The 24,107-nt window shown below is 38.7% G+C and overlaps 1 protein-coding gene across 1 annotated transcript; it reads right to left on the bottom strand.

Annotated features, from left to right (window-relative positions):
• Window positions 1-581: 581 nt before the first annotated feature.
• On the bottom strand, window positions 582-23,668 carry ACP3 (acid phosphatase 3). The gene is made up of 12 exons (XM_053467804.1): window positions 23,645-23,668; window positions 23,492-23,539; window positions 18,278-18,373; window positions 16,028-16,114; window positions 14,080-14,232; window positions 12,528-12,626; window positions 11,772-11,867; window positions 9,955-10,087; window positions 8,984-9,069; window positions 5,006-5,112; window positions 3,568-3,737; window positions 582-700 (listed from the first exon to the last, which is right to left on the bottom strand). Exons 1-12 carry the CDS (start codon window positions 23,666-23,668, stop codon window positions 582-584), a joined length of 1,218 nt encoding a protein of 405 aa, XP_053323779.1.
• Window positions 23,669-24,107: the final 439 nt, after the last annotated feature.

Genomic DNA, 24,107 nt, shown 5'->3' with positions numbered 1-24,107 from the left:
ACTATCTACTCCCTTTTCTAAGGGTTGTAGGGATGCGAGGGAGAGTGGCATGGGATGAGATCTGGGACTCTCCAAAGGGTTTATAAAGGGCATGTCATTTATTCTCAACCTCCTCATCCAACATGGATCGGGAAAAGGGTGAGTGAAGGTAAAGCTTGGGGTACACATCTCTCATAGGGTAGTTTTATATTAATCCCCTGCTCCACTATGTTTGGGTTTTATTGCAGTTTTGCAAGTTTGTAAAGTTCTGGTAAGGACATGCTAGTTTACATTCAACTCACAAGACCCTGTCATAAACTCACAAAACATGACCACTGAACTTCTTAGTTTTATGCCCCCTTAAGCCACATGAAGTTTGTGGTGAGCTTCCCAAACAAAGCTTTCTATTGGCTGCAATTCATTTTAAATTCATACAACCTATAAAGTATGGTGTTTTGCAGTGTTCTCATATATGTAATACTTTTCATATCTAGTACTTTTTGCAGATTAACGTGCACCAATATGAGTAAAGACATACATATGATTTATGTAATATTTTAAAAGACTTTTTAGATTAAGAAACAGCCCATCATTGTTACAATTCATTCCATTTGATTGTAGTTGGCCCTTCTGAAAAGTTTCTTATAACAAATTACGACTAAAAACACCATGGCTGATATTACCAACAAAGTCACAATAACAGCCAGCCCAATAACGGAAGCTGAAAAAGAAAAAAGAAAAGATACAAAGTGTTATAAAATTATTTATGCCCTTAAAATATAAATGTTTTCAGAAATTTTTTATATATTTTTTTTTCCTATTTGTATTTTGCAAATATTTCTTCCAAATCTAATGCCCCTCCCTTTCTCTCCAGAATGAAATATACTGCAAAGCCACTTTGGTGTTTTTTTTTTTTGTTTTGTTTAATTACATTTTAGTCTATTCACAGTTTTCTAGTGACAGGTACTTTTAGGGATTAAGTCGGAGGTCCCCAACTAAGGTATAAGTGCTGCAAGTGTGAGGATAAGAACCAACACCTGTGTTTAGCTGATGACTACATTGAATGTGATCATATAGATTTTAAAATGTGCTTAAATACGGAGGGCTAATTCAGTAAGCAAGGAAGCCCCTGCTCTCCAAAAAACAACATTGCTGCATGCCTGTGGTTTGCCAAAGAGTACATTGACTCTCCACATTGCTACTGTGGAAGCTGTGCATTGCTGAAAAGGCAGCAAATTGTGGCCTTATTTTCACCAATATGCAGATTAGCGTAAGAGGAGTCTGATATCATCAGAGGTCCGGGTTTGCAATCTAGCATCCAACATCATCACGTATGTACAGATGCCTTGTATTGTCGAAAAAAAAGAAACACACAACTTTATACAAGGAGTGGTCAACATCATTGCTTAAAATTACAGCAAATTGCGGCCTTATTTAGAGCAGTACTTGGCTTCAGGCAAAGGTCGTTTAATATCATCAGAGGTCCAGGGTCCAACTGCTTCAACTAATGCTAGCTACACTACAGTGCTGTGAAAAAGTATGTGCGAACATTGCATAAGACAAAAAAGTGAGTAAACACAAAATGCATCTTTTAAATGGTCATTTCATTTATTGAAGATAAGGTGTTAAAGAGAGGCAGGAGTTCCCGATTTATGACCCTGAATTGTTCTAGGTAATTTGGGCAGGAAAACTTAAATCACAATATAACGTTTATTAATATTATTAAAACTAAATCACTCACACTGCCAAACTGGATCATCAGGCTCCTAAAAACTATGTTAATATGTTGTAGCTTACTCTTTTAAGTTATCTCCTTAGGTTTTAATTTGAGGAATGCTAAGAGAGATGAAACACTGTTAGTAAATTGCTGCAGTTGTTACTGTAAATGTTGTTGTAAGAGCTCATTGATAAAAACTTCTGACGGATAATTTGATAGAATGTAGCTGTCTAGCTACCTATCTGTTTAGTGTTTTCTAGCAATCTGCCAACGGTTTAGCAGATATCGGTACAATTGATATGCCCCTACAAAATTTCAATTCTATTTAGATTAGCATTGAGCAGATTTCAGGCTGTTCATTTATGTTTGTAGAATGAAGAAGAACACTCAGGCTAGGAGAAACCCTTTTGGTTTAAACAAAACCTATATGACCCATGTAAAAAAGTAATTGCTCCCCCCTAACCTAATAACTGATTGTGCCATCCTTGGGGACAACAACTGCAGTCAAACATTTGCGGTAGCTGGCAATGAGTCTTTTACATCACTGTAGGGGCACTTTGGCCCACTTAGCAGGATTGTTTTAATTCAGTGACATTGGAGGGTTTTTGAGCATATACTGCCTATAGCATCTCAACTGGATCTCAGTCAGGACTTGACTAGGCCACTCCAAAACCTTATTTTTTTCCTTTTGGGCTATTCAGAGGTGGACTTGCTTGAGTGCTTATTCGCATTGTCCTGCTGCATAACTCAACAATTCTTAAGCTTTAGGTCACAAACTGATGTCTGGACATTGTCCTTCAGAGACTTGGTTTCATCAAGTTCCTCAGGTCATGAAGCAGCAAAGCAGCCCCATCACACTACCACCATGCTTGACTGTTGGTATGATGTTCTTATTGTGAAATGCTGTATTAGCTTTAAGGAAGATGTAACTGGACATGTCTTCCAAAAAGTCCACAGTGTAATATCCCAAAAGTCTGACCGCTGACCTTAACTGTGATCTTAGTTCTTTTGTGACCTCCTGGATGAGTTGTCAATGCACAGTTTGGTAGGCTGGCCACACCAGGGAAGGTTCACCATTGTTCCAAGTTTTCTCCATTTTTAGATAATGGCTCTTGCTGTGATTCCCTGGAGTCCCAGAGCTATTTAACCCTTCCAGACTAATGTCAATATGTTACTTATTTTGTTTCTCATCTGTTCTTGAATTTCTTTAGATTACGGCATCATGTGCCGCTTGTTGAGACTTTTTTGGCCTACTTCATTTTTCAATTTATCAGAGTTTAGATTCAACAGGGCTGGCATTAATAATGCTGGATTTAGCAATCACTTTTTCACATAGGGCCAGGTAGTGTTGGATAGCATTTTACCTTTTATACATGAAATCATAATTTTAAATCAGAATTTTGTGTTTACTCTGGTTATCTTTGTCAGAGCTGAGCCTAGGCAGGTGCGTGGGGTGAATAGCAGGGGTGCAACGGGTTGGGAGTGTAGAGCGAGGGGTGAAGTTTGTACCATCAAAGTAAAACTCAATCAAACACAGATTACAAAAGGAGACAAGACAACAACAACATAAAATACCACAAGAATAGTTTTCCTGAAATCTGTTATACCCATCAATTCTCCTATATTTGATCTCCTAGCTAGAGTAGTCTGTTAATTTATTTAGTTAAAAAAAATCATAAACCATACTAATCAATATTTTCAGTTTACAAAGTGCACAATCTAGGCAAATCAGAGAATAAACTTGACATGAGGAAAGAGGGAACATAATTTAATTAGAATAAGTGCAACTGCATAAAATTGGGCAGGATGGATGTGAAAAACTCCTCCTCATTTCCCCCATGGTACTCCCTACCCTAGTTTGTAGACCATACCTGAAGGTGTCTCTATAATCCCACATTCAGTCTTCCAGTCTAGAGTAATGACTGGTGATGTCAGCTCAATAAACGTTTGCAGGGGACATGATGCTCTACATCCTGGCAAAATCAGAGGGTAGGGATCCACTGCTGAATCATTGCGGTAGTACATCTCAATGCTGTAGTTTCTTTTTGATTAAAAACATAATAACAAAATGATACTTGATCCATAAGCCTTCAGTGAAGTTAAATCACTAACTTTTTAAATAAAATGAAAGAAATACCCAGCATCTACCATAAATTTAGTCATATAGATATAGCTAGGCTTGTGTGAGTTTGTTTATGCCTGTGAGGGCTGGTTGTAGGATTTGATGCTATAAAACTACATAGTAATGTTTTCAACACATTTACACATTGCATATGTTGCTGACTTGCAGTATGAGGAATGCATATAATATACTGTATAAACAAAGCAAAGGAAATTATTTGGTATAATTCTATGGTTTTACCTAGTTTTTAGACATGCTAAGGAATAGATGATTGTTATTATGTTCTGATATGTAAAATTATGGAATTTAAAGAGTGCATAATTTATTTTTCGCATCATATGCTAGCATGCAACATGTTAAGAGTGTATGTGTCCTGGAGAGCATGGCTTCTCTCTGATGTTCAGCATTACACAGAAGCAAGTGACACACGTGCCAAAAGTGTACAGATCTTTGTTCCTTCATGGGTATCACCAACAGTCAGTCTTCCATCCCTCTGAAAATGCTTCCCTAAATATGCCTCTTCTTGGGTGCTGAAACCCAGCTAAAGGATAGGATAATTTACATTTGCATGTCAAGCTAAACAACTAACATTTTATATATCTGTATGATTTGGGTTGTAGGTAACACTGTTAAAAGGATACTCCAGCAATCATAGGCATTTTAGTAGATAATATAGCTGTGAGGTGCTGGCAAATACCTCATGGGATTATCCAGATTCATTTGTGCTTTTCTTGGCCCACAACTATGCTATATAAAACAATAAATAATAATAAATAATGCAGGAGATAAATTTGGCTGAACACACCTCCTTGCACATGATATATTTACTTTCGGGCAGCTTCAGTAATGGCTCAGCAAACAATACAGTCAGGGATCTATTCAATGGGAATGCTTTCCTGCCAATACAATCATTGGTGAGATTCATCTGATTCATCAAGGTAAATGTTTTTATTATTTTTTTTGTTAGTTTTGTAACCTTATATAGGATGAATATTGAAATACATTCTTTAGTAAACTGTCCCTTTAAGAAGCTTTGTGGACTGGTGTCAGGAAGCATTGCTCCAGATAAATAAAACATTTAATTTTCATAAATAGTTTTAATTTTACACACTGACCAAAATTACTATTGTATGTGTACAAGTAATTTTTTTTTTATAGACTTACCCATTTATATTTTTATTACTTACCCATTTACTTCTTGGTAAAGCTCAAAAATATGGCAAGCAGCATATGGTGGCATTTTCTTGTTAAACACACTCAGGGCAATCTGGAGAGCAACAATTGTTGTGTCATGCTGTAAAATACAGATAAAGTATACGTTGTACTGTACCACTTTCAGTATAGCTTACATAGACAGAGTCTTTAGTCCCTTAGGTCCCAAAACCTATGTATCTATTTTTACAATTGTACATATATTATTTGAGCTTGAACATCATCAGTAGTTTCATAAGAGCTGTATTTCATAGACAAATTCATTGGGATAATACTCAATGGTTTAGTATATAGAAATCCCAGTTTCTGTAAATGTAATTTATAGCTGTTTCTTCAAACAGGCAATGAGACTGTAGCAGATGGCACAGGGGCCTTTGGTGAATTTAAAATAACCCACTCAGAAAACACGCAGGTCACCAACTGTTTGCATTTGGGACCTGGGTTGACCAGGACCTCTGGTCCTGTCTCTTCTATATACAGTATCTCACAAAAGTGAGTATACCCCTCACATTTTTGTAAATATTTTATTATTTCTTTTCACGTGACAACTCTGAAGAAATGACACTCTGCTACAATGTAAAGTAGTTAGTGTACAGCCTATATAACAGTGTACATTTGCCATCCCCTCAAAATAACTCAACACACAGCCATTAATGTCTAAACCTTGGTAATAAAAAGTTGAGTTATCTTGAGGGGACGTTATACAGGCCGTACACTAAGTACTTTACATTGTAGCAGAGTGTCATTTCTTCAGTGTTGTCACATGAAAAAAAATACAAAAAAGGGGTGTAGTCTTTTGTGAGATACTGTATATTTAAACACCATATAATAAGTGGATTCTATTTTATCTTAATATATGTGACTGATCACAGACATTCAGTTTTGTATTGCTTGGAGATTTAAACCACTACAAAATCGGTATGTTGTATTTTACTTTAATGGTGTATGACCCTGAGATCATGAACTCTGCATACCGTGTTTCCCCGATAGTAAGACACCCCCGATAGTAAGACGTATCGGGGGTTTCAGAGGGGTCGGCTAATATAAGCCGTACCCCGAAAGTAAGACATATGTCTTACTTTCGGGGAAACACGGGGGATTTGCCGGGTCCGCCACTCTAAGGGGCCGGGAAGTCCCCACCAAGGCCGGCCTTACGTGTCTGCGGCCGCACAGGATTTAAATTAAAACATCGGGGTTTTTTTTAACTTTATTTAACATCCTCCATGTTAAATAAAGTTTTTTTAACTTTATTTAACATGGAGGATGTTAAATAAAGTTGAAAAAAACCCCCGATGTTTTTATTTAAACCCTGTGCGGCCGCAGACCCCTAAGGCCGGCCCCTTAGAGCAGGGCCGACCTTTGGGGTGTGCGACCGCACAGGGCGCCACACTCCAGGGGGTGCCAACCTGCGGCACCCGGCACCCCTCCAGAGACGGACAGTAATGTCCGCCGCTGGAGGAGCAGGCTCGCAAGGGAGCGGTATCGGAGGTCTTTAACAGACCTCCGGCTCCCTTGAGTGATTTTAAGCCGGGTTCAACCCGGCTTAAAATCACTCAAGGGAGCCGGAGGTCTGTTAATGACCTCCGATACCGCTCCCTTGTGATCTTCGCGGCAACAGCTGTTGTGCGCCGGGGTTTCTTGTCAGATCCCGGCGCACAACACTGAAGCCGCGCCCACCGCTGTCCGTGCCCTCTGAACCAGGAAGAAGACAGAACTGAAGAAGAGGAGCGAAGAGGAGGAAAAGAAGCTGAAAGAAGAAAGGAAAGGTAGGAAAGCATTAAGTGAGAGTGGATTGGTGTATATGTGTGTGGATTGGTGTATGTGTGTGTGGATTGGTGTATATGTGTGTGGATTGGTGTATATGTGTGTGGATTGGTGTATATGTGTGTGGATTGGTGTATATGTGTGTGGATTGGTGTATATGTGTGTGGATTGGTGTATATGTGTGTGGATTGGTATATGTGTGTGGATTAGTGTATATGTGTGTGGATTTGTGTATACGTGTGTGGATTTGTGTATATGTGTGTGGATTGGTATACGTGTGGATTGGTAGGTGTGTTGATTGGTAAGTGTGTGAGAGTGATGGGTGTTATGCTGTACCATTTCCAATGTCTTTTTCATGATCTAATTATGCTCTAAAAGTACATCATAACTCCCATCACTCTCAATTTTTTCCCAATATAAGACATACCCCGAAAGTAAGACATAGTGGGGCTTTTAGGGATAAAAAGAAAGTAAGACACTGTCTTACTTTCGGGGAAACACGGTAGTTGAGAGTTAGGGGTTATGGTCTATACATTAAATGGCCAAAGATATATGGACTAGACTGCATTTGGATTCACACAAATTTGCCTAATTCGTTAATTATTACTAATGTCTGAAAATAAGGAGGGACCTCCAACATAACAAACAAAAGCAAAGCAGAGCTCAGGATTTTAATTTTATTGCTTTTTTCAATCTCCATAACTCATGCGGATAAAGAGAAGCGTTTCTGCAGCTCTCTTCCCCTGAGAATCTGGCTGCATTATTCTGGCTTCTTGGAGTACTGCTGCGAAAGGGCAGAGCCACAGGGACAGCCTCTTCCCTATTGCTCCAATCGGGGAAAAGGGTGTGGAGGCCCCGCCCCTTTTGCAGAAGTGTGCAAACATCTTGGTGCTCGCTAATGAAGTAAAGTGGGAGGGACTCTGTTCAGGAGGGTAAATATCAGTGGCTGATAGGTGTAAGTAGCCAAAAAAACAACAAAAACAAGAAGTGGTCTCATTGATGGTTATGGCTGTGATTGATGGGTCCAACAACCTGTAGACGTTTTTACCTTTTTCACTCTGGCCAATCAGCATTAACAAGGGGAAGGCACAAGCATTAAATATATACGGTAAGTGTGCTGACGCCATTTTAACTTGTCAGGAGCAGCAGTTACAGACTGTTGTGAGTTGGCGTGTGAGACAGTGACAGTTAGCTTAGCAGAGGCTGAGATTAATGCTCATTAATCATATACAATGCTGCAAAGTAATTAATAAAATAATTATAGTTTATTTTAGTGCAGATAATTTACTGATGTGGGGGGATTTGGAGAAGCTGTAGTGACTACTTTAGTGTATGTATATAATTTATATACCACTTACAGGGACAGCATCAGACATTTTTGTACATTTGTATATTTATTTCAATATTTTGTATTATCTTTTTATCTTATCATATATCATTTTTCATCTTCATTGCTAAATATTAGCAACAAAACTAGGCCTGAAACATAGCATCCCTATTAGCCAATACCTCAGGGCTAAAATAAATTGCACTAATCCTGCGGACTTTGAACAAGAAGTAAGAGTACTGTGGATTAGGTTTAGACAAAAGTGTTTTTCCCAGGAAATGGCTCAAAAAAGCCTATGAAAGGGCCAAAACTATAGAAAAATAGGATTTGCTTAAAGACAAAATATTTTCCAACACTAATGTGTAGCAACTTTTGTTAGGGGTTGGTCCGCGATTGCCAAGCCAAGAACTTGGGGGACCTACTGGTGCATAGTCACCTATCGATTCCTAAAACCCTAACTTGGTTAAAACCAACCTTGGGAACTTATTGATGTGGCCACTGTGTGGCATGTTAATACTTTTCTCCAACAGAAACACTCAAATCGAATGGGTAAATGCACCTACAAGATCAATTATTTCATTAATTGTAGTTCAACTCATGTTGTCTATTTGTTCTTGCAGTATTCAATAAGTTGGTAAAGGTTTTGTCTATTTAAAAAAAAACGGCATTTGCTCCCCCCTTTCCTTAATAATAAAAAAAAATGTGGAATGAATATAACTCCGGCCTGCACTCTCAGAATCGCATTACTTTTTGTGCTAATACAATTTTCGATATGTTTCAGATTGTTGTATATATTCTATATTTTCAATTGCAAAACTAGAGCAGTACATAATCTTATTTTTATTAGAATATATATACTTACTGCAGAATATACTATGAGCTTTCGTTTTCTGGAAGGCTTTGAAATAATATCAGTAATATTTGTTATAATGGTATTCAGAAGGAAACCTGTGAAAAGTATATTACAGAGAGTTACTACTGTTCAGGTCATCTTCATTGTTACAGTATATACACCATGCATTACATTAAACATAAAAGTCCACTTACAATTTAAAATACCGTATATGTTGCAAGGTACCCTATAGCTTAGTTGATGTGCTGTTTTGTAATTTTCTTTGATGACATCAAAGTAGCTATGAACGCAAAAAACCTTTATTCTTACGCTATCAGAGGACCCAAACAATTGCTTAATCTGCTTACATAGGTCATGTCTCCTACTGGGTGGGGTAGGAGACATGATCACCCATCTGTTTTTCCTGAGCGGTCATTTCGCTATGCTAGAGGGAGGCTTTTTGCAAGCTGCAATGGACTTCTGTCCTCAAGACCATGGGCCTCCACCCCACTAGGATGGTCAGTGAGTAAAAAAAAAGGGAGACAATGGGACAGCTTCCTGGAACAGTGACTACAAATCAGAACTGTTCCAAGAAATCTGAGACTAATGAGAGGTAACCCATAACTGGAATATACACATACCCAACAACTATTCAGAGATGGTCTACTACTCTTAAAGAGGGACTGTTGAAATGTATTTCCGACTTATCCTTTATTGGTGTTGCAGGGGACAAAGTTGAAATGGGAAGACAGGTCTAAACCCAAATAAGTAGGGAATGACACAAGAAGTAGGTTGGGTAAGAAAGCACCACTCCTCTTGTTCAGAGATCACAGGCAGACCATAGGCCTGGTAATCAGCTGTGATTCTTAAAGCCTCTGCGCCAAACCCAGAGTTTCCAGGTATGGGTATAACACTATCCTAAGCATAAGATAGGACCAATAATCAAGTTTAAGTATTTATAGCAGGCAGAAAATAGTGTTTCAGGTTTCTGTGCACCTTACCACCCTGTAGTCTTGACTTCTCACGCTGCTTGTATATTCCAAAAGGAAGTGTAATTAGGAATTCTGACAATTCTCTAAGTTTGATCATAGTTTCTTCAGTAGCCCATGAGGGCAGACTGTAATTGTGAATACTCTGCAAAATAACATGACTTCATATTACTGATTTCATATAAGAACTTATTTTATTGGAATATAATATATCATCATACTAATGGGTAAAACCCATTCAAGGTCATAAATGCAGACGATGGTAACCAGATGTGCAATAAACAAGCTGAGATGGCCCTAGGTTTTTAGATGATCCTATCTGTAAAGCCAGCAATGTCAAAAATACTTTTAATAGTGATTTACACATTATCCTATCTAGTCTCATCTCCCCCTACCTTAATATCTTCAATATCTCCCTACCTATAAGATCCATTCCATCATCATTCACGTATGTCAACGTAATCCCCATCTTCAAAATGGGCTTTGTCAGTAAGTACATTTTTCTACTTCCAGATTTCTTTAACAGCTTGCATATACCTGGCTAACTAACTTTCTTTGCTTCAGTTCTTTATTTCACCCTCTTCAATCCAGATTCTGCTCCGGAACTCTACTGTGATCTCTCTTGCTAAGTGTTAAATCCAAGGTTCAATGTTCATTTCTAATTGGTCTGAACCTGTTTGGTCTACCTAATTGGTCTGAATCTGTTGCTTTTAACAGTGTGGACCACTCTTTTTTTTTTTTTTTTCTTGAAACAATTTAAAGCCTTGCTCTCCTTCGTACTAGTTTTTCCCAGTTCTCCTCCTATCTCTCTGGTGTCACTTTTAGTGTCTGCTTTTTCAGCAACATTTCCTGTTTTCTTTTTCTCTCATTTGGCATAGCCCAAGGCTTGGTTCTCAAACCTATTCTGTTCTTACTTTATACTGCTTCACTTGACAAACTAATTTTGTTATTTGGCTTATAGTACCACCTGTGTGCTGATGACACTCAGATTTACCTTTACGCTAATTGCCTTGCTTTTCTTTCTAACTGAATGTCTGCATGATTCCTAAAATTCCTAAACTGGCCTCCCTCATAACTGCCCACTTAGAACCCTATCAGGCTAATTTTCTTAACCTATCATTCTACTAAGAACTCTCCATTTTGTCAGCCTCTTCAATGACTACCTGTACACATTGTACCTATTTACATTGAGTAACTAATGAATACATAGAATTATTGAAATAATTTGAAAGAACAAATGCCAGTTTTAGATTGAATACCAATTCAACTACTGTATTTTTAGCACCTTTATTTTTTAAATAATATTCTTCAATATACATAGATCACTTTAAAAATAATAGCAAAGGAAAGGAAGATTCAAAGAAACAATGTGTTTTCAGTGGATACTTCTAGTTCTTGGAGTATGTCACAGTGTTCGCAGATTAACAGATTAGCCTTGATATAATTTAACAGCAAACAGCCCATATTTATATCTTACTTTTTAAAAGGACATTTTCAGAATCTATTGAGTTATAATAGTACTTTGTTTATAGAACATTTAGCTTCTGTTATACGGTATTTAAAACTTACCATTATGAACACTTATATTTTAGTGCTACACAAGGATATGTTGCCATTTGCAATTGCCTTTCATTATTTTAAAACATCAGAACAAGCAATTGTTTATATGGTAGGTTCTTTGAAAGTTAACCCAATGTTTTGTTGAAATTTTAGGTATTTTGTAATAAAAATGGGATGTTTCTTTAGATGATAAATACATATGCACTTAGATTGCAATAATTATGCAACAGTGGTAAATTTTGTTTATTGCATAAACAGTATGATTGTACCTCACAATGCAATGCATCATATGTTGTCCAAGCATGACCATGTTTAAGTTGCTGAACAGAGAATCCAGTATAATTTGATAAGACTTTTAGAAATTCCTGCAAAACAAAGTGTAATATTGTGGTAAATGTGGTCATAGCCGCAGAAGCACGAATCTATATTTTGCACAACTTTAAATGTAGTACATGTGTTCACTAATGTCCCTCCTCTGTGAGGTCTGATGCCTTGAGCTTCTACAGGCTGAAGCAAATGGAGTCACTTGCCAACCACCCAAAAATACCCGCAAGGCCATTTTAAGTTTTAGTTTTGCAGCCACAAAGTTAGAAAGTGAATTAAAGGGAAACTCAAATATCAGGCAATACTTCAAGGGAATTAAACTGAATAAGCATGCTAATTTGATTTTAGTTTTGCCATTTCTTGGGAAAATGGCTATTGATTCATGTGATTCGTTTTTGTTGCTTTCCTTTAAGTGCTCCTCTTTTGTTCCTAAATGAACACAGGGCATAAGCTTACTTTTCTTTGTATATCTATCGATCCCCCTAAAATCAACCATTCTAGAATGCTGGTAAAGGAAGCTACAGTTGAAAAGGAAAACACAGTTGCTTATCTACACCCTATTGGCATCATTTATCTCATGTAATGCAATTTTTCCTATGTTTGATGCTCTACATTTAATCTATTATACATTCTTTTAACTACATTGTATATTATTATATTATAAACATGGTAGGAATTACTAGATGTTGGAATCACTATACCGAATATGGATCAATAAGACGATGATATTCCTCTGAAATGTAAGTCCTTTCATCAAGATCTTGATACCGTGGACAATTTTGGTAAGGCAATAAAATCAACTGAAAAACAAGTGAATACACTATAATGTTTATATTTATAAAGCATATGAAATAAGGTAATGGGGTATCAGTGTTTGTATGAGCCCAAAGATATGCACTCCTTTCTCTGTGTTTGTGCCTATTTGTCTTGTTCTCTCTGCTGTCTGTTTCATTCTGGATGTCTCTTCTGTTCCTTAGCAGGTCTAAAAAAATAGGTAAATACAAGCTCAGAAGAACACTGTCATGATTTATTCAACATAAAGCCAAAATGGAGAAGCCATGAGTGAAAAACTAAGTACACCTTATAATTTAATAGCGTGTAGAACCACCAGCAGCAATAAATTGAAGTAATCGTTTTCTGTATGACTTTATCAGTCTCTCACATCATTGTGGAGAAATTTTGGCCCACTCTCCGTTACAACGTTGCTCAGTTTATTAAGGTTTCTGGCCATTTGTTTATGCACAGCTCACTTAAGGCCTCACAACAGCATTTCAATCGGCTTGAGATCTTGACTTTGACTGGGCCATTGCAACACATTGATTACTTTCTTTTTCAGCCATTCTGTAGATTTGTTGGTGTGCTTGGGATCAGTGTCATGTTGCATGACCCAATTGTGGCCAAGCTTTAGCTGTCGGATAGATGGCCTCACATTTGACTCTGGAATACTTTGGTATATAGAGGGGTTCATGATCAACTCAGTGACTGCATGGTTCCCAGGTCCTTTGGCTGCTAAACATGCCCAAATCATCACCAATCCACCATTGTGTTTGACTGTTTGTATGAGGTGTTCATGCTGATATGCTGTGTTTGGTTTTTGCCAAACGTGGCGCTGTGCATTATGGCCAAACATCTCCACTTTGGTCTCATCTGTCCAAAGGACATTGTTCCTGAAGTCTTCTGGGTTTGTTTAGACTCTTGGGTTTTTTGCAATTCCTCTGACAATTCCACAGTGTGACCTTGGGATGAATTTGCTAGGAGATCCACTCCTGGGAAGACTGGAAACTGTATTGAATGGTTTTCACTTTTGAATAATCTCTCACTGTAGAATGATGGACTTTAAATTGATTGGAAATGGCCTTATAACCCTTCCCAGATTGATGGGCATTCTTTGGGCATCACGGGATTGGTGCAAATTAACTACAGATGAGGTGAAACTATGATACTCACATGAGAAAAAAAACAACAGCAATTGCTTGAACTTCACCTTGAACATCTATTTAAAATCATTCACTATGTTTTAATACCATATGTCCAGATATGACCTGACTCTTAAAAAATAGAAAGCAAGTAAGTGCAGAATTTTACTCTTGACTCTTGACATCACTCATGGCAAGTAGGTTTAAATCTGTTACTTCTTCTTCTATAGAAGAGATATAAAGGATGTTAAGAAAACATTAATCTTAGTATACATTTTAGTTGATATTAAACCTTTATTCTGAGTTATACAGAAAGAAACAAATATGTCCAGCTTACATTTTCTTTTGACAGTGGAACTGTATGGACTGGTACTGGCTGCCACATGATGTCAGGATTCCAGGTGTGCCTCCCAACTGGTGGGAAGAGACCAGCAAGATTTGTCAGTGCACTCATAAGTGTGCGGTCAAAGTCTGTACTTCTCACGTAGACCTATTACAAATTATTAATGATGAATACAAATTACCAAAGATATATATGTATGTATTGCTATATACATTTTGGGCAATGCTATGCTTCCAACTTTGTGGCAACAGTTTGAGAATGCAACATCGTAAAAGTCCCTGTTGGTATGGTTAGGTGTCCCAAATTTTTGTCCAAATAGTGTCTAAATTACCGTATTTGCTCGATTATAAGACGAGGTTTTTTTCAGAGCAAATACTCTGAAAAATACCCCTCGTCTTCTAATCGGGGTCGTCTTCTAATCAGACCTCAAATAGAGGTCTGATTAGGAGACTAAGATCCAGATCCCCCGCACCGCTGCAGGGGACCTGGATCCTCCTGTCTCACCCGATCCCCCCATCATACACACACTTACCGGTGCTTCCTGCTGTGTTGCCGGGGCAGCGGGTTGACGTCTACGCGATCCGCGTAGACAACGTCCGCTGCAGCCGGAAGGAGGTGTGGCTAGCAGCGGGGGTTGTCTGCGTCCGTCGCATAGACCTTCCCCGACTGTCAGAGAACAGAGTTCCCCGCACGGGTGCGGGGAACTCTGATCTCTGACAGCTGGGGAAAGTATACGCGACGGACGCATACAAACCCCCGCTGCTAGCCACACCTCCTTCCGGCTGCAGCAGAAGGCGACGTCAACCCGCTGCCCCGGCTGGAAGCACCGGTAAGAGAGGGGGAGAGAGGGGGAAGGGGGGTGAGAGAGGGGGGGAGAGAGAGAGAGAGAGAGAGTGTGTGTGAGTGTGTGTGTGTGTGTGTGTTAGTTAAATGGGGGTATAGGGTGTGTGTGTGTGTTAGTTAAATGGGGGTATAGGGTGTGTGTGTGTATTAAATGGGGGCATAGGGCATTTCTGGGGTGGCGTTAAGGGGGCATTTAATAGAGCACTCTGCCTCCTGAAATGCCTTATACCTCCCTATATGCCACTCTGCCCCATAATATGCCTTTTAACCCCGTAAATGGCAGAGTGGCATATAGGGGTATAAGGCATTTCTGGAGGCAGAGTGCTCTATACAATGCCTTTTAACTCCCTTAATGCCACTCTGCCTCCTGAAATGCCTTATACCTCCCTATATGCCACTCTGCCCCATAATATGCAATTTAACCCCCTAAATGCCAGAATGGGATATAGGGGTATAAGGCATTTCTGGAGGCAGAGTGGCACATAGGGGGTCAAAAGGCATACCATGGGGCACAGTGGCATATAGAGGGTTAAAAGGCATATCATGGGCCACAGTGCCACATTGGAGTGGCAAGCCTGGGGGCAGATGTGCGTAACTGGGGGACAGGTTGGAAAATACAAGAAATAAAAACAAAAAAAATATTTTTCTCAATCATAGCTTTTATTAAAAAAAATAGTTTACATGAATTAACATTTACTGGTAAAACTTTTTTCCTTTGGGGTCGTCTTATATTCAGGCTTTTTCTTTTTTTCCTAAGTTAATATTCAGATTTGGGGGGGTCGTCTTATAATCAGGGTCGTCTTATAATCGAGCAAATACGGCATTTCCTGTGTAACCAGCAGCGCGTAGTGAAGGATGAACTGCATGCGTCCATCACTCTAATACAATACAATACCATCATCCCATAGGGCTAATAAAACTTACTTAACCCACATCAAACTCTTTTGAGGATAAAGGGTGAGCATTTACACCTTTTATTTACTTATTTAACTTGTTTTTTGAGAGCAAACAATTTGTGGGATTTGATTAAGGGCATGCAAATTGGTGTTCTCTGTCAGCATGCTGCTTTGATAAAATAAGTATGATAATGTGTCTTTACCTCATGTCTGTTGTATGACTCATTTAGAAACCCAGTATACCTCTTCCTTAGGTATTTTCCAAGTTCATAGTGCTGCTGTTTTCCAATCTGTTAATTGAAATACACAATATGTATTGAGCACTAGGATTTGGTTTACTAGTTATTTGGATTATTTTTTCACCTCTCTTTGCACAGGCAGCTTTTCCTTATTGTTTCAAAGGTGAAAGGTTGAAATTGTATCTGTAATAGTATTGTCCATTACTTTACCTGTACTGTTTATTTGAAAAGCATGGGTGCAAACAGTGGCGGTTGGTAGGTAATTCCAATGGGGGTTTACAAAATATACAAAATTACATTTACGACCTAATGTACAGGTTAAAATACATTTCCCTAAATTAACCCTAAAGACCCTATCAACCATAACTGCCCCTAAATTAACCATAAATACCCCATTAACCATAACTGCCCCTAAATTAACCCTAAACATCCCATCGACCATAACTGCCCCTAAATTAACCTTAAATACCCCATTAACCATAACTGCCCCTAAATTAACCCTAAACATCCCATCAATCATAACTGCCCCTAAATTAACCCTAAACATCCCATCAACCATAACTGCCCCTAAATTAACCCTAAAGACCCCATTACCATAACTGCCCCTAAATTAACCCTAAACACCCCATCAACCATAACTGCCCTTAAATTAACCCTAAACATCCCATCAACCATAACCTCCCCTAAATGAGCCCTAAAGACCCCATTAACCATAACTGCCCCTAAATTAACCCTAAACACCCCATTAACCATAACTGCCACTAATTTAACCCCTACCTCCCCTAACTTTCAGCAGCCCAAATAATAATTTTATACTTACTGTTAGCTGAGTTGCTGAGCAGTGTGGACGCTATAAGGAAAGGGGTGGGGCCAATCATCAGTGAGACTGCAGGAAGGGACCGGGAAGCAGAAAATTGTTAGCCTTGCCTCCCCGCTCGCGTCAGTCACTGGGGAGGACGGGGAGACTCCAGGCTTGGTGGGGAGTGTGTTGGCTGGGAGCTCCTCTCCCACTCGCACACCTTTTACTGTGCGAACGGAGATCAAATGAGCCAAATAGGGTCTTTCTTCCTATCGCACATGCGAATAGGATCTTTCTTCCTATTCGCGCGTGCGATAGCCATAGGCAGGCTTCAACAGGGGACAGGAGGCTTCATGGCACGTGAACCCCAAAGCGCAAAAGTAAAAAAAAATGGAAAAATCAATTTTAATCTAAATTAGATTAAAATGGATGTTTGATGAAGTTTGCAAATTTTCTTTTCCTTTTGCGCTTGGGAGTTCACGTGCGCATGTGCTCCTATGGAGGAGCCTCCACTGGGTGCAAAATAAAGATAAAATAATCATATGCACACAAACTAGTTAATGTAAATTGTAGTGTTTACAAAAAGGTTTTTTGAATTGATGTCCAAGACTTAATGTTTCGTATTTTTTTATTTATATTGGTTTTATTTATATTAACCTGATTCCCCTCTACAGTAAGCGTTCCTTAAGAAAGCATACCACTGAATTTATCTTTGGGATCAAAATCGCTTTGTCCCTCATTCAATTTCTGATGTTACTCTTTTCTAGTAGCTCAAAATGTGAGTGTTCTATCTACAGAGCACACAATAACGTGCATAAAAAATAGCATATTTTTTTGTAAGTCAGTTTGATTACATAATCAGGTTAATGATGCAAACAATTTTGAATCTACAAAACTAGTACACGACGTAAAATGAAAGGTCTCAAATTCTCAATAAATTCTTGTCCCCTAGCCTGGTCTCTACATTCCACTAAATGAAAGTATCCTTCTTTGGTCATTCCACATGTAAGGACATGTACTTTAAAGTCAATTGTCATATTTCTCAACTTAGTATGTTTATTTAAATTACTTCCACTGGTCAGAGCTGTTCATATTCTGATAAGACCTTACAAAATTGAAATAACTAAAAATAGGTTTTAGACATCCACAAGTTTTATTTTGCTTGGTGTATATTGTTTCTTGTAATCACAATGAAGAAATATATATATATATATATATATATATATATATATACTTATATATTATATATAATATATATTATTCACCAAATTCCAAAATTTCTCCTACGTTTCTCACCCTACTTGTAAAGCTGGGTTGAATTTTCTCATTTTGATTTTAAGAATTGGACATCATCGTTTTCACTGTATGCTGGCAGAAAACCAAATAAATATGGAAAACGTATCATTTTAACTTACATTTGTTAACTGACCAAAGCCATCAGGCCATGATCCTTCTTGGTATTTATCATAAGGGTAAGTTTTAGCTGGACTCCTATCCCCATGCTGATAAACCTGCCAAAATGGAGTATGTTAGTGTAAATATTATATATATAGTGTCTGTCAGAATCAGTAAGGCAATTTGTTGGATTCATTATGTAAATAGTAATTAACAAACAATCTGTAATTTTTACAAATTCCTTCAGCTTTGTCAGGAAAATGTTATGAGCAGGATTTGTGCCAGGTACAAACAACACCTTCACAAGATGGCATCTTTTATACAAGACAATATCTTACTGGCAGACTTGACATTGAACACTGTTGCAAAGTTTATTGTCTACAATTATTCCCAACTCATTCTCCTCTAATAATTTCCTTAACACCGCACTATTTAAGCTATCATCTGCATATTTATTTATCTTCCCAAAATCTATAACTTTGCATTTCTCTCAACATTTAACCCTTAGAGTGGATTTTTATGGCCAGCTACGTACCTTGTAAGTGGTGGCACTTTCCTTCCACCCCAGCGCAATCAGCGGCTTTGAGCCACAGAAAATATTGCAAGGTGAATTGTTTTAATGAAAAAAGTTGCACCATTACTCTGGTGATTATGTCCCAGGAATTATTTAGTGAAGACAAACCCTAACCCTCTCCTCCAGCACTACTGCAGTCTATTACATGATTGTGGGAATTTAGAGGGTTAATGCTTGTATCTTCAGCAACCCCAGCCTGTGTGAACCAAATGACAATCAACGCTGCCCTCCTATGCAATAGCAGCATTGAAAGAGTTCAAATATAATACTAGAAAATGTCATCAGCAGCATTGACCTGGAAGTCAAGGCTTCCAAGTCAGCTGCTGTCAGTTTAATACTGCACAGGTATTCTTATGTACTTCAGGCTTCATAAAATTTGCCACAAGTCAGCACCAACGAAAAGCTGAACTTCTGCCAAAATATATCATTTTCCATAAAAAAAAACTTTACCCAGAAAAACAATATATGTGTTGGCCTCCCAGAGGGGAGAAGGATTTTACTAGAGCTCTGGCACTCAAACGGTTAATCCAATCTGCCATTTTGCTGTCCAGTCCTTCAACTGACCCAATATCCTTGCAGGAAAGTAACATCTAGTTTAAACTGTATTATATTATTAAATTTTGTGTTATATGTAATCACTGACGCTTGACTTTTAATATCCACTGCAAGATCAATTAATAAATACTTTAAATACTCTGCTTACCACTCTTGAAAAGTTGGAGCATACTCCATTAACAATAACTCTCTGAACACTATCTATAAGCCAGTTTTCAATCCAGGTGAAAACTAGACTTAGGCGCCAGCTAAGTCTTCGTGTTCGTCTTTGAAAAATAAAAATCTTTGTATTCTACAAATATTCGCCTGTGGTAGTTTCGGGCGAATATTCGTTATTCGTGTTCCTTTCCATCTTCGTTTTCTCCCGGTTTCCTAGCAGGGGTTAATACGGGGTTAACAAACACATTGCAGCAGCTTTGGCACCATGATTTAAAGGTCCGTGTGTGCAGATGCACTTCATTCGTTGATGCCAGACGAGCCCCTTGCCGGCGACCAAAAGGGTCGCACACAAATGCTCCAAATTGTACCCTGCCCTAAAATTAAATCCCCATTCCTCCCAGGCCAAGTTGCTCAGAGCAGTTGTCTGGGACTTAGACAAACACTCTGGGCAACTTTGCCTGGGAGAAACGTGGATTATTTATTTATCATATAACATCCACAGTAGTTTAATAAAAAAATAATAGGGACAGGACTGAAAAAAAAAACAGGACTGTCCCTGAAAAGTAGGGGCTGTTGGCAGGTATGTGGATGGAAGAGTGTGAGACAAAAACTCAAAATAACTCAACTCAACTCAAAAACCTATAGGGTAATGTAAGGTTAAGTTTAACAATAGTAGTAGTGCACTGTTTTGGTTAAAGATCTATTTTTAATAAATAATATCTCATTTTAAATTTAATGGTTGTTAAAAATAAGGAGGTTCATTTTTATTATATTATTAAAGTTATTATTATTATTAAAGCTTATAGGGTTAATGTAAGGTTACGTTTAAGAATACGGTAGTAGTAGTAGTGCACTGGGTTGGTTAAAGATCTATTATTAATAAATAATAAATCCAATTTAAACTTTAATGGGTGTTATTAAAAATGATGGGTACATTTCTTATATTTATTTTATTATATCATAAAAGTTGTTTTATTATATTTATTTTTTCCTACATTTGCATACTTACCCACAAGTGCATACTTACTTACCAAAGTTGACAGGATGCAAACAACGGGACTGTAGGGAAATTTGGAACCGTTGGAAGGTATTTGTTGGAAGAAAGAGGGCCAAAAAACTCCAAATATTATCATAGGGTTATAGGGTGAAGTGTAAGTTATATTGTTAATTGTAGGCTAGTGAGTGTAGATGTCAAGGCCAGGGCAAATAACAGGAAAGATCCTCATGAATTGTGTATATGTGTATATTATGTTTGGTTGGTTGTGAATTAGATGGGAAAAAAATGAAATTAAAGGAAGGAAAAAGTAAGATTTGCAAAGAAAAAGTAGATGATCGAAAAATGGAAAAGGTGAAAAAGTGTACAATTGTCGACCCACTCACCTGTTTCACCCCAGGGCAAAGCATCCAAACACGGTCAGTCCTAGACGTTTGGGAGCTACGTCTGCCGGAGCCACTCCGCAGACGCAGCCAGGGGGGAGAAACTACCTTTAACATTGGGGGCATTTGACGCATGACTTTAGCCAGGAAGTGAACTGGCAGGGAAGAGACATTGGCACCACCACCAGCACCATTGGAAATGGAAAAGGTGAATGAGTGGGCATTTGGCGACCCGCTCACCTGTTGCACCCCAGGGCAAAGCATCCAAACACTGTCAGTCTATGACGTTTGGCAGTGGACTTCTAGAGCTCAAACACTAGGCCCTAGCATAAACTGGCTACTCCTGCGGAGGTTGCAGGCATTGCCACACCGCAAACAGACGCTGCCAGGGGGGAGAAACTACCTTGACCATTAGGGACATTTGAGGCATGACTTTAGCCAGGAAGCGAACTTGCTGGCAAAAGACACTGGCACCACCACCAAAATAAGCAGCTTTGGAAGGGGAAAAGGTGAATTAGTGGGACGACTAGCTCACTTGTTTCACCCACAGGGCAAAGCATCCAAACACTGTCAGTTCTTGGCATTTGGGAGCGGACTTCCAGAGCTCAAACACTAGGCCCTAGCAGTTTAAGGAGTGCCACTAGCTGGGCGATCACTCTCCAATCCTCCCTATTCAATGGAGATGTAATCCCAATATTGTGCTCTGAGGCAAGATTATGGATTGCCCTCTGCTGCTCCAAAATCCTCTCCAGCATATCTAGCAGGAAGAACAGGGCCTAACTCTGCACCTGGCCTCTCAGTGTCAGGCTCCTCTGGTACCTTGCTATATGGAGTTCCACTACATCTAACCCTCTCTCTAACTATCTTTACAAAAATATTGTAAGGACTTGGTGGTTTGCTAGAGGTGGTGATAGGAGGAAATAGTGTGGCGGTACCAGTGGGAACAGCAGGCGCAGCACTAGTGGTGGTAGTGGTGGTCTTGGGAGGCGGATTTTCTTTAAAAAGCCTTTGTAAAACAACAAGATCGCTTTCGACTGGGAACACCACTCTCAGTCTTGCTGCTAAATTTGCTCTGCTTTGGTACCTTGCATGCTGCTCGTGGATGAGGAAGATGCTGCTGGGGGCAAAAGGCACTTCTTTTCACTCACTGGGCTAGTAGTAGTTGTGCTATCCTTAAACTTTGAACATGCTTCTGGTGCTTTAGGCTTTCTGTAAAAAAAACATACAGCTGGTGGGCCTAGCAGCACCACTACTGCTTGCTATTGGTGCCTTTCCTTTACTTGATGACATAGATCCTTCAAGCAATGATTCCCCAAGTGATAACCAAGAGCTTCTCCTACTTGTCCCACTAGATTGACGCAAAGGCTGCAGCGTAGAAGAACTGGTGGTGGTGGTAGATGGAGCCTGTCCCTCCCTCCTTTTCTTAGTCCCAAAAGGAGGATCCATTTCAAATTTTATGTTGTGTGTGTGGTATAGTGTTTAAAGCTGGGGGCAGGGCAAATAGCTTAATAAAGAAAAATAGGATTTAACCCCTTCAGGACCGGCATTGGCAAACTGCGTCTTCCCTTGAAGACCGCAGTTTTTTAAAAAATATTTAAATTCCGTGCTCGTGATTAGCTGCAAAGCGATCACGTGCACGGAATTGAGGGGGAGTGGCTGCTATGGATCGCTGGGCATCATCGATGACGTACCTGGTACGTCCCGGTCTTTGACCCGGAAGTACCTTTGTACCCGGTACCTTTGACCCGGAAGTACCAGGTACATCCCGGTCTTGAAGGGGTTAATAAAAAAAAATGGAAACACAAAAAAAAAAAAAAGTTTCTCTTCAGTGCTACTGCTGAAAAACTATGCACAGCTGCACTGTGCTGTTGTGTGCAGTCTGCCAAAGTGCTCAAGTTATTTAAAAATTGGTTTACTAAAGCCACTAAATGGTCTTATTAACTAAAGTTTAACTATAATACACTAACTTTAAATTTACACGGGCCTCAGAGCCTACTACTATGCTAAAGCTATATTTCCTTACTATGCTAAGTCTACCTCTAGGCAAAGGCAGACACTATCTTTGGCCAATGCAATTTACCCCATCAAACCATATATTTTTGAAAAATAGACACCTCAAGGTGTCCCACACCCCTTATACATACTTACATCCAAATAGCTAGAAATCATAATTTTTTAAATGATATTAAAATGTTCCTTAATGATAATGGAGTACCACATTATTATTAATACCACGAACCAAAAGCATTAAAAGACTTAAATAACCTGAGAAACAGACTCCCGACCATCCGACTTCACAAACAACATGTCCAACAGTGCCACATTTGCCCCTAAATAGTTGTGAGTGTCACCTTTACCCCACACAGCTTGTCTGTACCATCTGTTCCCCCAAGCACCTTGTTTGTGCCATCGTTGCCATTTATATTATAATGATTTGAAGTATCTATCCTCAATCATTATGAAGTCACAGATTTTGTTTTCTTAATTAAACCATTTATGTTCAGTACATTTTATTGAAATTGTAAAAACAAAAAACCTCATCCATCGAAAAGAAAATGCCAAAACTTACCAAAACCACAGTCTTGAGTTGCCTCTCAGCAACATTTTGGACTAAAATCTGAAGAAAGACATTGCAGAAAATAGAGCAGCGCAATAAATGATTTATTCCAGACATACGTCTGACGGATGTGGCTTCTTAAACTTGAAGAACACGGAGACTTGCCAGCTCAGAACAGATATTCCTCATTGTAAGGAATCAGGGTGGAGTCAGATTCTGAAGGTACAAATAATAGCAAAACCTTTTGCAATATTGCAGAAGAAAGATACCAGTATGGGTCAGCTCCTACTTAATGTATTATATAATAAATATAAAGACATGAAACAGTACAATTGTTGGTGTTTAATGAAGAATAGGAAAACAACCATGAAACCTCCATCGTATATTTATTTTTGTGCGTTAATGACAAGTGCATTACTGTTATTAGAGATCCCCGGATCACTTTCTCACCAAGTACCTGTAAAACAGGATTATAAAGGATATATAGTTTGTGGCCACTTAAAATGATCCATAGTAAGAATTTGAGGGAAATGTACTATGAGGTGAATGGCTTACCAATAACGATTCCCTTTGTAAAAAAGATAACATAAAATGTTTAATTCTAATATGAAAATCCTTGGTTAGTTGG

The sequence above is a fragment of the Spea bombifrons genome, chromosome 5 (assembly GCF_027358695.1).
Source record: "Spea bombifrons isolate aSpeBom1 chromosome 5, aSpeBom1.2.pri, whole genome shotgun sequence".
In the NCBI taxonomy this organism is placed as follows: domain Eukaryota; kingdom Metazoa; phylum Chordata; class Amphibia; order Anura; family Pelobatidae; genus Spea; species Spea bombifrons.
The sequence above is the reverse complement of the archived record's forward strand: the minus strand, read 5'-3'. Positions and strand labels throughout refer to the sequence as shown.